At 41.5% G+C, this 14,110-nt stretch overlaps 1 protein-coding gene across 3 annotated transcripts in view; it reads left to right on the top strand.

Moving 5' to 3' along the window:
- The window catches only part of LOC107384546 (cyclic nucleotide-gated channel cone photoreceptor subunit alpha), a 34,042-nt gene extending 21,482 nt beyond the window's left edge, over positions 1 to 12,560 (top strand). For 2 of the 3 annotated variants that reach the window (XM_015957846.3, XM_054735446.2), the window contains exons 2-8: positions 2,463 to 2,511; positions 2,616 to 2,681; positions 4,126 to 4,182; positions 10,536 to 10,625; positions 10,766 to 10,867; positions 10,948 to 11,054; positions 11,131 to 12,560. In XM_015957846.3, coding sequence (XP_015813332.3) covers positions 2,465 to 2,511; positions 2,616 to 2,681; positions 4,126 to 4,182; positions 10,536 to 10,625; positions 10,766 to 10,867; positions 10,948 to 11,054; positions 11,131 to 12,485 — 1,824 coding nt within the window. In that variant the 5' untranslated portion in view covers positions 2,463 to 2,464 and the 3' untranslated portion in view covers positions 12,486 to 12,560. Of the gene's footprint in view, positions 1 to 2,462; positions 2,512 to 2,589; positions 2,682 to 4,125; positions 4,183 to 10,535; positions 10,626 to 10,765; positions 10,868 to 10,947; positions 11,055 to 11,130 lie in introns of all 3 variants that reach the window. The other variant, XM_070549590.1, reaches the window with a different exon arrangement.
- The last annotated feature ends 1,550 nt before the right edge of the window (positions 12,561 to 14,110 follow it).

Below are 14,110 nucleotides of genomic sequence, written 5' to 3'. Positions count from 1 at the left end.
ACACCTGCTTAGACTCTATCAAAACCTGGATGCTGGGAGCTTTCTTCAGCTGAATGAAGATAAGACTGAGATCCTCATCTGTGCCCCAGACAAGCTGGTTCCCAAAGTCAGAGACTCTCTTGGTCAGCTTGCTTCTCACACCAAACCTTCTGTCAGGAATCTTGGTGTGACCTTTGACCCAGCTCTCACCCTGGATTCTCATGTCAGTTCTCTTGTTCGCTCTTCCTTCTTCCATCTCAGGAACATTGCTAAGCTGAGTCCCATTCTGTCCCGCTCTGAACTTGAGACAGTTATCCACTCCTTCATCTCCTCACGCTTAGACTACTGTAACTCTCTTTTCACGTGTCTGAGCAGAACCTCCCTGAACCGTCTACAGGTGGTCCAGAATGCCTGTGCTCGGCTTCTGACCAAGTCCTCCAAACACACCCACATCACCCCGCTTCTCTTCCAGCTTCACTGGCTGCCAGTCAACTTCAGGGTTAATTTCAAGATCCTGGTTCTGGTCTATAGGGCCTTACATGGACAAGCACCATCTTACATCGGTGATCTTCTTAGTCCCTACACCCCCAGCAGGTCCCTGAGGTCCAGTGATCAAATCCTACAGGTTGTGCAGCACCAGGCTAAAGACCAAAGGTTTCAGATCATTTGCTGCTGTGGCCCCCAGACTCTGGACCTCTCCCCCTGAGCCTGAGATCAGTGGACTCAGTGGTCTCCTTTAAAAAGCAGCTGAAGGCTCACTTGTTCAAGATGGCTTTTGTATGACCTTCTTCACCACCCTCTCCTTATTCTGCTCTCCCCACCTATTCCACCTTCCTCAGAATCCACTGATTTCCCTCTTTCCTGTTCACTCTCTCTATCTTTCTTTACATTTTAATCACAGTTGTCTTTTTTTTTGCTCATTTTAAAAATATATTTAATCATTTTCGAAATTCTTTTTATATTTAAAATGTTTGTTTTTGTGAAGCACCTCGTGATTTTTATCTTGAGAGGCGCTTTAGAAAAGATCTTTTCTTCTTCTTCCTCTTCAGAGCAGATAACAGCTCATTATGTCCCTAGCAACAGAAGCAGATGAATTTTGATTGGATGTAAAAACAACTGCGATTTTAGAAGACAAGCAAAATGAGAGTGACCCCTTTAACTTCCTCACAAACATTTTCATTACAATTAAGGGTAACACTTAACTTTACTTAGTGTGTTATTAAGCATTAATAAAAAAGGATCCTTTTATTAACGTTGCAATGTTGTTAACTAAAGGTTAGGACAACGGGCTAGGGGGAGGTTCTGCTTAGTAATGCATTACTTAATATTGACATTAATATCAAGCAGTTGTTAATACTTTATTTAATAGTTTATTAATGCTTAATAATGCACTAAGTAATGTTAATAAAGGGACCCTTATTGTGAAGTTTTGTCCCTCGTCTTGAAAGGGCCCCTGATGAAACTGTGTGAACTCAGATGTCTCCAGATGTATAAACACTGTGTTTATTTCCAGAATATCCAATAATCAGAGACGTGCCATAAAAGAAACGAACACTGGCCTAGCTGCCTATGCTAGGTGGTTTAAATGAACTACATTTGAATGTGGAAAAAGTCAAACATTATGATTATAGGGGGGGGGGGGGGTAGGAATCCCTTACAATTATGACTGAGTCACGGACATGCCCCAAATTTCACCCAGGAGTCGTATGAAACTGGAGCAAACATGTAGTTTGGGTTAGTAGAAAGTAAATAAATCCACTGGGATAATAAGGAAGATTTGTCGAGTCTCCCTAAACTCTGATCTTATTCCTTATTACGCTTTAATTCATCCTCATCTGTCTCATTGTAACTTGGTCCTGATGCTGCTACTCTTTATAAAACCCTGAATCTCCAGAGACGTGTTGCCAGGGTCGTAGCCAGGCCATCCATTCCTTTATTTATAAAGCTGAAGATGTTTGTTGTAAACAATGTTAATGTTTTTCCAATCTGCTTTTTATTTATTAGATGCCATTTCAAATGTGAAAGTTGATTTTATGGTAAATTCACAGTTTCATTCCCGTTCTTCTGAGCAGTCCACAAATCTCCATCCCTTAAACTGTGTAACTGGTAGAGGACACGTTTCTATAAGATATAGGGTGTTACGTTATGGAGTAACTTTTCACATGTTAGAAAAAAGTCCTTCAGTTAAAAGATTTATTAATACTCAAAAGACTAAATAAGTTTGACAAACTCCTTGTAATTTATGGTTATATGTATGCGCCTGTATAGTTACTTTGTTTGCTTTTTGTTTCTACTCTGTAGTATTGATGCTTACCGCTCTCTGCTCAGGAATATGAATAATGCCATTGTTTTCATAATGTTTTTGCCTCTCCTTGCATTGTATTTGTCCTTTTTATCTATTTGGATCTTCTTTTAACTGTGAGAAAATAATTACAAATTATTATGAGTTGGTCTGTAAAAATGGGTCTCATCATGTCTGACAGGAATGGACACCCAGGATCAGGTGTCTGTAAGAACCGGACTCCTGTCCAGGTAAGACTTCAGGAAACGAATACAAACTTACAAATGCATGATGTCGTGATTTGAAATGTTATCACATCTCCTGACCAGAAGGTCATTTTGACCTCTTATTAAAGGTTGTCCCACATGATGCCCTCTGGGAGACGCAGAGTTGGCCAGTCAGAGTCACAAGTCAGATGCAGGTAAGCTGAGCATGAAGAACAACCCATCCATCCTCCTAGTCTCCCAGTGTCACGTGTCTGAAAAACCTCACCAAGGCAGCGTCAAGGAGGCAACCAGATGCCCGAGCCACCTCAGCTGGCTCCTCTTGATGTGAAGTAGCAGCGGATCTACTCCGAGCCCCTCCCGAATGACCGAGTTTCTCACCCCATCTCTAAGGGAGAACCCAGCCACCCTGCAGAGAAAACTAATTTCAGCAGCTTGTGTCTTCGATCTTGTTCTTTTGGTCACTACACATACAGAACATCCCAGTTCAGTAAACAGGAATTCAGACGGTAAATGTCTCCAGAGATCTGCGGTGCACTAAACAGCTTCAGCACTGCTAAAAGTCTGTTTACTGATGCGATGCTGAAATAATGGGTGATCATGGTGCATCACAGCCACCAAGCTAACCCCTGGTGGCTCATCATGGTCACCATGGTCACCTTCGTTGGCACAATAATGTCACCATGAAAACCACCAGTGGGTTATTAAGGTGAAAATGGTAGTGCCTTGTTACTCATCAAGGTCGCTAGGGAAACCACCATCATTTAGACTGGCAGAGTTGAACGTTTTCCTCAATCAAACAAACCTACAAAAAACTACAAGTTGTTTTGGCAAAAGTCATAACCATCAGAACATTTGGGTTTTCACACACATCACATTTTGGGTGTTTACACTGAAAGTCCATGAGACATTAGAGGTGTCTGAGAGAACTCCGGGCCTGTTTCACACAAAACACTACAGAGGCGCTGTGGTTTACAGACAGTTAACCGCGTCTGGATATCTGCTCCCACAAGAGCATCACATAATAAGAAATTTGACTAAATCTGTTTATAAAAATATATACCTGTAAAATTAATGTCAATAATACACGGTGAGTTGATATTCCCATCATTACCAATACAATTAAACCCAGCAAACCCAGGTCTTTACAGTAAGTATGCAAAAAAGATGTGTAACACTACAGCCTAGAGGCTCTTTTATACAATGTCAGGAATGCAGAGTTTTCAAGTACACAGGTGGCAGAAACAGCCAGTCACATATTAGCAAGTATCAGCAGAGCCAACAGATGAGCTTACGGACGGTTCTGATGGGAAACAGGCTTCAACACAAGCGGTTGTTTTCCACTTGGTCCTAGTGCTCAGCCAGTGTCTATTTAATATAGCGTAATATTGTTTTTGGAAGGTAAAAAGTGCAGGGGTCAAGAATTTATTTTGGAAAAAGTGGGGGACATGTTCCGCCCCAAGTCAGTGGTTCTGTTGTGAGTTGTTTTACTGATGTTTCACTTACGTTTGACGTTAAATCCTTAGATCAGTAAAACCTAAAAATACAGATGTTACACACAGAGTTCTCTGTATTATTACGGTGCAAACCAATAAATGATGGAAAGCTATTCTTATGCTTGTTTATTTGTTCCTCTGGCAGTGAGAGTCAATGTCTCTTGGGTCAACGGAACATGAACAACTCCAACAACAACGATGGGTAAGTTATGCCACAAATAATGATGAAGAACCTCTTTCAGTAACTCCTGCACAAAAGTCCACATTACTTCTTTCACAAGATTTTAAATGTGAAGTATCACCCAGGAGTTCATCTGATCTAGGGGCATCAGATGGTTTGATTATCAGGGTAGACTCTTCCAGAGAAGCAGGAGTTTCGTGTTCAGAAGTTTGCTGGTCTGGAGCATACAGACGTGTGTTAACAAAAGACATCAATGATGACTTCAGAGAAATTACTTTTATTATCAATCTAGGAAAGGCAATTCCCATATTTCCATACATTATAGAGTCCATAATTCTACAGAGAGAAAATTAGGATATTTATGGTAGCTGATGGTCTTCTCTGGAGTAGAGTGGATGTCTCAGCAGATCTGAAGCTGACTACCATCTTGGAAAACCACTCTCACACACTGTATTCCGCTGTGGAGGCCATAGACAGCTCCTTTAGTGGTAGACTGAGATATCCAAGATGTAAAACAGAACGCAACCATAGGTCATTAATTCCCACTGTAGCATACCTCTGTTTAGCTGGTACTGGCATTATCTTGTCACGTGCTAACATCAGTGCTATATTTAATACCTGCACAATACGTGGATGCATGCCCGTGTCTCTATGCTGTTTCCTTGTGGAAACTCAAATTGCTATTTTCATTCATTTTGTTAGTTCTGTAGGTTATGGTAATAGCATAATTCCCTGGGTGTTTACCTGTCTAATTTTTTTTCCTATTTCTCTACGTGTATGTGTTGCCTTAAAGATAGAATATGGAACGTTTAAATAAAAAGCTATACTTTAAAAAACAGAATAGCTCCACGGGGCATTTGGATGTGTGCAGAATAAATGTAGTTTCTCCTTTAAAAGCTACAGTATATTTAAAAAGATAAATAATAGGGCATGACACTGTGTTTCTGATGACATCTACCAGCCACTAGGGGGCACCGTTGCGCTAAAAAGTCCACTCAGCAAAGCGAGGGACTGTGGAAAATGGCGGACTTGACAAGTCAAGTTGCTGATTCTGAGCCCAGGAGATGTTCTAGCAATAAATACTGTTGTAAAATTAAATGTATTAGTAGAAATTAGTCCTTATCCTGTACAACTTGTCTCTGAACATGGTCTCTGAACATTGTGCTGGAACGTGTCAGCAATGAAACATTTCAGCGGCTGGAAAATTAGTCCTGTTGTTGCAATACCACCTCTGAACAACAGAGTTCGCCAGAGTGTCCGTGTTCCATAGTCAACTTTTAACAAGTGATTTTATTTTATTTTTATTTATTTTTTTATTTATTGAACAAGGACAGCACAAAAGACAATGTTACATGTAAGGGCAATGCAACCATTGTTTTGTACAGAGGTTTTATAGCCAGAGGCTAATTTGCAAACCTAGTCCTTGGTTGGACTTTTAGATTTAATCAAATAACAGCATTTATAACATTTGTCATCACACACACACACACACACACACACACACACACACACACACAAAATCAATGTAGATAAACTAGTTTGACTAAGAAGCATCAGTGTTCACAAGTTTGTTTTTGTTTCAGCCATTTTTTCACCTGGGAGTTAAAAGTTGTAAAGTGTGTTAACAGTTTTATTGTTGATGGTAGATTGTTCCAGATCTGAGGTCCTTTAAATGAGAACGAGGATTGACCAAATGATGTTTTGTATTTTGGTGGTTTACAGCCTCTGTTGGCTACTCCTCTGGTTGTAGCTCCTGTGCTGCTGACTTTTATAATCAGTCTGCTCATCAGCTCTGGGACAAGGCCATTTATACAATTGAATGTCAGTTTTATGACAGAAAGCTAGGTTTATAAAGTTTTCAAAACTTAGCAGATTGTACTTCTCCTGTATTTTACAGTGGTGCCATTTCATTGGTTTTTGGTCCAGAGCTTTTAGGGCTTGATTGTACAGACACATGACAGGTTTTAAAAGAGTCTGGGTGGCTTGACTGCAAACAGTTACACAGTAAGAAAGGTGAGACAGAATCATGGCATGCAGGTACAGCTGGGCAGCTTTTACAGGTAAACATGGTCTTATCAGGCGGAAGCAGTTGAGGTTGATCTTAATGGTTCTGGACACTTTTCTGATGTGGGACTCCAAAACAACACCCAGATATTTAAACTCATCCACTTGTTGGATTTCTTTCTGGTCAATGAAAACGGTGAAGCTGTCCGAAATCTTACGTTTGATCGTAAAACAAATGGAGACGGTTTTACTGTAGTTCAGGGTCAACAGGTTATTCTTGAACCAGCGAGACACCCCCACCATCTGTTCATTCAGTAACTCTGCAGCCTGTTGGGGGGTCTTTGCTTTTACATAGATGACAGCATCATCAGCATACATTTGGCACTGGACACCTTTACAACTGTTGGGTAAGTCACTGATGTACAGACAAAACAGCAATGGACCCAGGATTGAACCTTGTGGAACTCCTATTGTACAGTTTTTAATGTTTGACTTAAGCTTGGTTTATGCTTGACGCATTCACTTTCCGCGCGGTGATGTGGCTCGCGGATGGAACGCGCTTCACAACTCGCAGCGTTTATGGTTTGTGCGGCTCGTCTCTGCGGTGAATCAATATTCTCCCAAACTGAACGGGGCAGCATGGAGCTCTACGGCATGCATCCAACACTACACCATAGTAGAAGTAGAAATTACTGTTTACAACATGGCATTTCAGCATTTTTAACAGCGTCCTCATCTTTTCCGACAGTGCGAGCTATTTCTCTCCAAGAATTATTAACAACATGTTGATCACGGTGATCTCTGAGAGCTGAAGCATACAAATGTTTGTATTTACGAACCTCTGCCATACTAGTTGTTGCCGGTCCGCCATGTTTTTCCGTGTCCGACCGTCCGCGTGGTTAGAAATTTTCTGAGGTGCGCGTTGCGGAGATCTTGGGCCGTGCGGAGACGCGGTGGAGGGGCGTGGTTGTTAAAATGACGCAAAATGACGCAACTTTTCCGCGCGGAGCCATGCGGACCTCGCGGACGCGTCAAGCATAAACCAACCTTTAGTTCCATTAACTTTACAACACTGCTCCCTGTGTTTTAGATATGATCTAAACCAGTTAATAGCTGTCTGTGAAAATTTCAATTTGCTGAGTTTATGTAGGAGCATCACATGATTCACTGTGTCAAAGGCCTTTTTCAGATCTAAGAAAACTGCTCCAACTACATTACCGTTGTCTAAGGATCTTTCAGTATTTTCAGTGAGATAGGTGGTAGCCAGTTCAGTTGAGTAACCTGAGCGAAACCCAAACTGTTCTGGATGCAGTAGCTGATTTTTGTCCAGGAAACTGGTTAGCTGACTGCTGATTTTTCAATAACTTTGGATATGGCCGGTAGGATAGTGATTGGTCTGTAGTTACTAACTTGGTCTGAGTCACCAGATTTCAGAATTAGAGTTATGAGTCCTTTTTTGAAGTTGTCTGGAAATTCCCCTTTTCTAAATGATATGTTTATCATGTGGGTTATAGGGTTTACTAGAGTATTGTGTTTTTTTATGAGTTCTGTATCCATACCAAATATGTCTTTTGCTTTAGAATTTTTTAATCGGTTGATGATGTCCTGGGTTTCACTCGCATCAATCCTGTTGAGAGTAAAGGTTTGTTTATGCTTCATGCGTCCGCGAGGTCCGCATGGCTCCGCGCGGAAAAGTTGCGTCATTTTGCGTCATTTTAACAACCACGCCCCTCCACCGCGTCTCCGCACGGCCCAAGATCTCCGCAACGCGCACCTCAGAAAATTTCTAACCACGCGGACGGTCGGACGCGGAAAAACATGGCAGACCGGCAACAACTAGTATGGCAGAGGTTCGTAAATACAAACATTTGTATGCTTCAGCTCTCAGAGATCACCGTGATCAACATGTTGTTAATAATTCTTGGAGAGAAAGCTCGCACTGTCGGAAAAGATGAGGACGCTGTTAAAAATGCTGAAATGCCATGTTGTAAACAGTAATTTCTACTTCTACTATGATGTAGTGTTGGATGCATGCCGTAGAGCTCCATGCTGCCCCGTTCAGTTTGGGAGAATATTGACTCACCGCAGAGACGAGCCGCACAAACCATAAACGCTGCGAGTTGTGAAGCGCGTTCCATCCGCGAGCCGCATCACCGCGCGGAAAGTGAATGCGTCAAGCATAAACCAAGCTTAAAAGGGTCTGCTGACTCAGTGGCTGGGATCTCCATGAGGTTTGTCGGTTTGAAATTAGACGCTAACTCTTGAGTTTAGAGCATTTGCCATTGCAGCTGAGTCAGTTGTTATTTGTCCGTTAATGTTCAGCTGAGTCAGTCCTTTCTTCTGATTTGAGTCTTTTTTCATGAGTTTATTGATGTGAGACCAGAGAGCTGAGGTGCTACCTCCTGATTGGGCGATCAGTTCAGTGAAGTAGGCTGCCTTTGCTTTTCTTAAAGAGCTGACCACTTTGTTTCTGAGACTTTTAAAAATTAAATTGTCTTTTTTTTAATGCCAAATCTCTTTTTCATCAGCTGGTGTATTTCACTGCTGATCCATGGCAGTGAGGACTTTTTGTGGTTATTTTTAATTGGTTTAGTAAATTTTTCAGTAATGTTTCTAAGGGAATCTGTGAGGCTGTTACAACAGGTGTTGGGGTCTGTCTGTGAAGGTTCTCAGTTCTCAGTCATCCAGGTGATTGTAGTCTAATGAGCTTTGAAAGAAAAGCGTCTGGACTTCTTTGAGTCCAGACGCCCACCCACCCTCACACCTTGGCTCATGTGTTTATGTAGAAGATCATCAGGGGGTCTTTTGTTCCCTCTTCGGGGGGAAACTCCCACTGGGTTAGAACCTTCACAGACATCCCACTGGGTTTAAATCTGGGACTCTCCACCATTTGACCTTAGAACTGAAGAAGCCTCTTGGATGAGAGGTGAAACGTCTTCAAGCAACTCAAAGAAGTCCAGACGCTTTTCTTTCAAAGCTCATTAGACCAGGTGTGGGGGTCATGTTCTTGCAGAGTTGAGTTCCAGTCTATGTCCTGTATTTCATTGTCAAATTGTTTCATCTCACTCTTTCTGATTCCAGTGTGCTGAGAGCCAGTGTCTGATCTGTAAAAGATTTTCTGTTGTCGTTTTTTGGTCAGTTTTCTGGTGATTAATGTCAGATTATGGTCAGATAGTCCAGTCACAAGGTTGTAGGTTTTTGTCAGACGTCCAGGTTTGTTTGTGAAGATCAGATCAATAAGTGTGCTGCTATTCTGTGTTACTCTTGTAGGAGTTTTATCACTTGTTGTAAAGAATATTTGGATGTAGTTGTTTTTGTTTCGGTTTACCGGCTCTATCCAGCCAGTTTTTGTTAAAATCACCCAGGATTATTATTTCACATTTCCAGTTTAACTGTTTAAGAATTTCATCTAAGTCTTGATAAAATGACACATTACAGGATGGAGGGTTATACAGAACAACAATAGGAAAGTTCATCTTAGGTGACAAAGTAACATTCACAGCCACACATTCCAGTCCATAGGTATGTAAATTGATTTTAGAGCAACTGATGGTATCTCTGATGTAAACGAGGACTCCCCCACCTTTTCCTGATTGTCGTGTCTGTGGCAAGCGTATCCAGGGACACTAATTATGTGAGTCGGCACATTGTTATTCAACCAAGATCCACACAGAGCCAGGAAGTCTAAGAGTTAATTAGAGTTAATTAGCAATTGTTGAATCTGATCCATCCTTGGTACAATGCTCCTAATGTTTAAATGTCTGCCAACAATTCCTTTAGGTTTAGTGCTTTTATCCCAGAGAAATTTAGCATGATTCACAGTTTGGAAAAACCTGCAGTGTATTCCTGTGTGAGGAGCATGATTGGCTCTCACCTTTCCTCTCTCCCGTGGAGGTTCTGCTCCGGTGTGTGTGTGTGATCCTGCACCCGATGGCAGCTGTAGACTTTCCAGCGGGAAGATGTTCCGTTCCCGCTGTAGGATCAATAAAGTATTTTCTGTTCTGTTGAGAGTGAGGTCAGAGGTCACCCCAAAGAGAAACAAAACCCCAAGAGCTCCATCTCAGATTCTCACTTCATGACATTATTATTAGAAAAAGACTTGAGCATGTTTGAAAGAGTTTCAAGAGAATTCTACTCCGACGCTTTTTGTCCTACCTGAGACACCATTTACCAAAAACCAAATGTGTGTTTTAACAGACACTGATAATCAGTCATATCATTATGGCCTGATGATGCATCAGTCCCCAGGGGACAGCGGTCATCAATGTTGAGTTTAAAAGGAATGCAATAATAGAGAACAATGCTAATCTAAATAACAACCTAATGAAGCTTATTGAATTCACCTACTTCCATTTTCTATACATTTTCAGCAAGAAAGATGAGAAAAAAGATGAGAAGAAAGACGAAAAGAAAGATGAGAAGAAAGATGACAAGAAAAAGGATGATAAAAAGGAAGAACCGTAAGTAGTAATAATAATATGGGCATGAAATGAAGGACTCTGATGATCCTGACCAGTAAATTATTTTCAGTAAATCATTTTTGATGCCAAGATAATAAACTATTTTGTATTAAGTTCATATTTTCTTTGCGCTCCTTTAGGAAGGAGGTATGGATCATGGACCCAGCCACAGATCTGTACTACTACTGGCTATTCACCATGGCTATCCCAGTGTTTTACAACCTGATGTTACTGGTGGCCAGGTCTGGATTCATGGCCAAAAACTCAGTATGAGTCATTAGTCTTGTTCTAATCTAATCCTAGTGGTGTTGCCTCTGTTTAGAGCGTGTTTCAATGAACTGCAGTCTACATATTCAACATTATGGATGGTCTTAGACCACACTTCAGACGTCATCTACTACATTGACATCTTTGTAAGAGCCAGGACGGGTAAGAGACACTGAGCATTCATTACTTAGTGTTTAAAAGGAAATTCATGTAGAATAATGATGTAATGTGCCAACAGGTTTTCTGGAGCAAGGACTACTTGTGAAGGATGCAAAGGTCCTGAAAGAAAAGTACACGAAGACGCGTCAGTTCAAACTAGACATCTTATCCATCATTCCTACAGACATCGTGTTCCTTCAGATTGGAATCAACAACCCGGAGTGGAGATTCAACCGGCTCTTTAGGCTAGGCCGACTCTTTGAGTTCTTTGATCGGACGGAAACTCGAACTAACTTCCCAAACATCTTCCGTATTGCTAATCTCGTACTCTACATCATCATCATCATACACTGGAACGCCTGCCTTTACTTTGCCATCTCCAAGGTGCTTGGCTTTGGCTCAGACACATGGGTGTACCCAGGTATGAAGAATCCTGTGAATGCTCAGCTCACCAGACAGTACATCTACAGTTTCTACTGGTCTACTCTGACCTTGACCACTATCGGTGAGACGCCCCCTCCAGTCAGAGACATAGAATACTTTTTTGTGGTGGCCGACTTTCTCACTGGAGTTCTGATCTTTGCTACGATTGTGGGCAATGTTGGAGCCATGATTTCCAATATGAATGCTGAACGTGTGGAATTTCAGGCAAAGATTGACTCAATCAAGCAGTACATGCAGTTTCGCAAGGTTACCAAAGACCTGGAGGCGAGAGTGGTGAAGTGGTTCGACTATTTGTGGACAGAAGGGAAAAACTGTGATGAGAAGCAGGTGTTGAAGAATCTTCCAGACAAACTGAAAGCTGAGATAGCCATTAACGTTCATCTGGAGACCCTCCAAAAAGTTCGCATCTTTCAGGACTGTGAAGCCGGTTTACTTGTTGAGTTAGTCTTGAAGCTTCAGCCTCAGGTCTTCAGCCCTGGTGACTACATCTGTAAGAAGGGGGACATTGGAAGAGAGATGTATATAATCAAAGAAGGAAAGCTGGCTGTTGTAGCAGATGATGGGATTACCCAGTTTGTTGTCCTCAGTGATGGTGCATACTTTGGAGAAATCAGCATCCTCGGAATCAAGGGTAGTAAAGCAGGAAACAGAAGGACAGCCAACATCCGAAGTGTCGGCTACTCTGATTTGTTCGCCCTATCCAAAGATGACCTAATGGAGGTACTCGTCGAGTATCCTGAGGCCAAAACTGCCCTGGAGGATAAGGGGAGAGCCATTCTGATGAAAGACAACCTGATAGACGAGTCACTGGTTGCTGCTGTTGATGCTAAAGATCTGGAGAACAAAGTCTCTCAGATTGAACACAGTGTGGAGGTGATGTCCACCAAATTTAAAAAGCTAGCAAACCAGTACGAATCCTCTCAGCGTAAACTCAAACAGCGGCTCTGCAACCTATCAAACGAGGTCAGCTCCCTCAGAGTTGATGAGTGATGTTTACCTCATCGGTCGGACCGCAAACCTTTTCTACTTATACGGACCATGATCAGAGCTGAACATCACTTTTTGTTCCCAGACCCACAATAAAATAACAAGGTTGCTTTGTATATGGTCTATTATTTCACCCCAATATTTTCATAAAGAGGTTGTGATGAGTTCATGAGGGCAATGTGCATCAATGACCAACAACATCACCTATACGACATTTGGGGCTGTTTTATTTAAAAAGTAAAATAAATTATTGTATAAGGTGTGTGTGTGTGTGTGTGTGTGTGTGTGTGTGTGTGTGTGTGTGTGTGTGTGTGTGTGTGTGTGTAAATAGGTTAATGACTGATGTGTTGTAGAGCACCTTGGGGGGTCTTAAGACTCTAGAAGGCACTAAATGAATACAGGTCATTTACCATAAGATACATTTAAAGTTTCTAAATAAAATACTTGCATTTATACTTTTGTCCTTGAGATTAATCTGAAAGAAGACGGTCTATTTGACAGCTTTTTTAGAATGGTTACCAGAATCAAACTACGTCTCTAAAGGTGAAGGCACAGTGCCTGGATGAAGCTTCTGAAGCAGAAGTTTAGCCTTAGGACTCTAGTTTCCTCCCACTGTCCAAAACGATGCACCTGACAGCCCGTTCCTCAGATGTTAGGGCTGGAAGTTCTACCTCAACCCCAACCTGTGTCGCTGATGACCCTCGCCACCCTCCTGCTGACCTCTAGATATAGACAAACTAGATGCTAGCACAATCACATGGGCGTCAAAGATGGATGGATCTACTCCTAGATCGGTTGTTTTCACTGTAATGTAATGCTGCCATCTAGTGGAGTCCTAATGAACACTTTACATAATCTAAAATGTATAAAACCAACTCAGGACGTTGAATGAGTGAATAAGCTGCATTCTCCGCATTTCCTTCCTTTGACAGGGTTTCTTTGACCTACAACCTTTCATTGAGCTAGATTGTAATTTTTGAGTCACCAGCAGATGGCTCAAGCATCGAGGAAAGAATGGAGGATGGATCAATCGTTTAGAAAATTTTCTCTTTCCACAATACGTTTGATATTATTCTGCTTATTGTTTTTGTTTCTATTACACATGTGCAAATAAAGTGAGTAATGGGTCATTTTCTAGCTTCTTTGAAACAAATGTATGTTTTAAATTGTTTGCTAGCCCTGCTTTACACTGTTGCACTGTTAATGTCTCTGCTGGAATCCTATGAGGAAATGCAGTGTTGACCAACCTAAAGCACTGAGTTAGCGGGACCTCTCGGGTAACAGGACTCGGGTTTAATAATTAGTTCTGCCTGCTCTACTCTTTAACATACAATGTGCTACTACTTGCTCGTCTATTCTGACTGTGTTTGTCAGTGGCAAATGGCCAGGTTCTGTTGGAGGTCCCTTCCTGTTGAAGGCGAGTTTTCCTCTCCACCGTCACTACATGCTTGCTTAGTGTGGGGGTTGCTTAAAGCAAGGGTCTTCAACCAAATTTGTTGAGTTTTTTTTTCCAGCAGACACCATGAGGGCCAGATGTTTTTCTAAAATAAAGTTATAGTATTGTTGTATCTTAATTTATTAATATTTAAAATGGCTTTTTTCCCATCTAAACAGTTTTGATTGCAGTT

The sequence above is a fragment of the Nothobranchius furzeri genome, chromosome 3 (genome assembly GCF_043380555.1).
Source record: "Nothobranchius furzeri strain GRZ-AD chromosome 3, NfurGRZ-RIMD1, whole genome shotgun sequence".
Classification (NCBI taxonomy): domain Eukaryota; kingdom Metazoa; phylum Chordata; class Actinopteri; order Cyprinodontiformes; family Nothobranchiidae; genus Nothobranchius; species Nothobranchius furzeri.
Note: the sequence above shows the minus strand (reverse complement) of the source record. Positions and strands in the feature narration are given on the sequence as shown.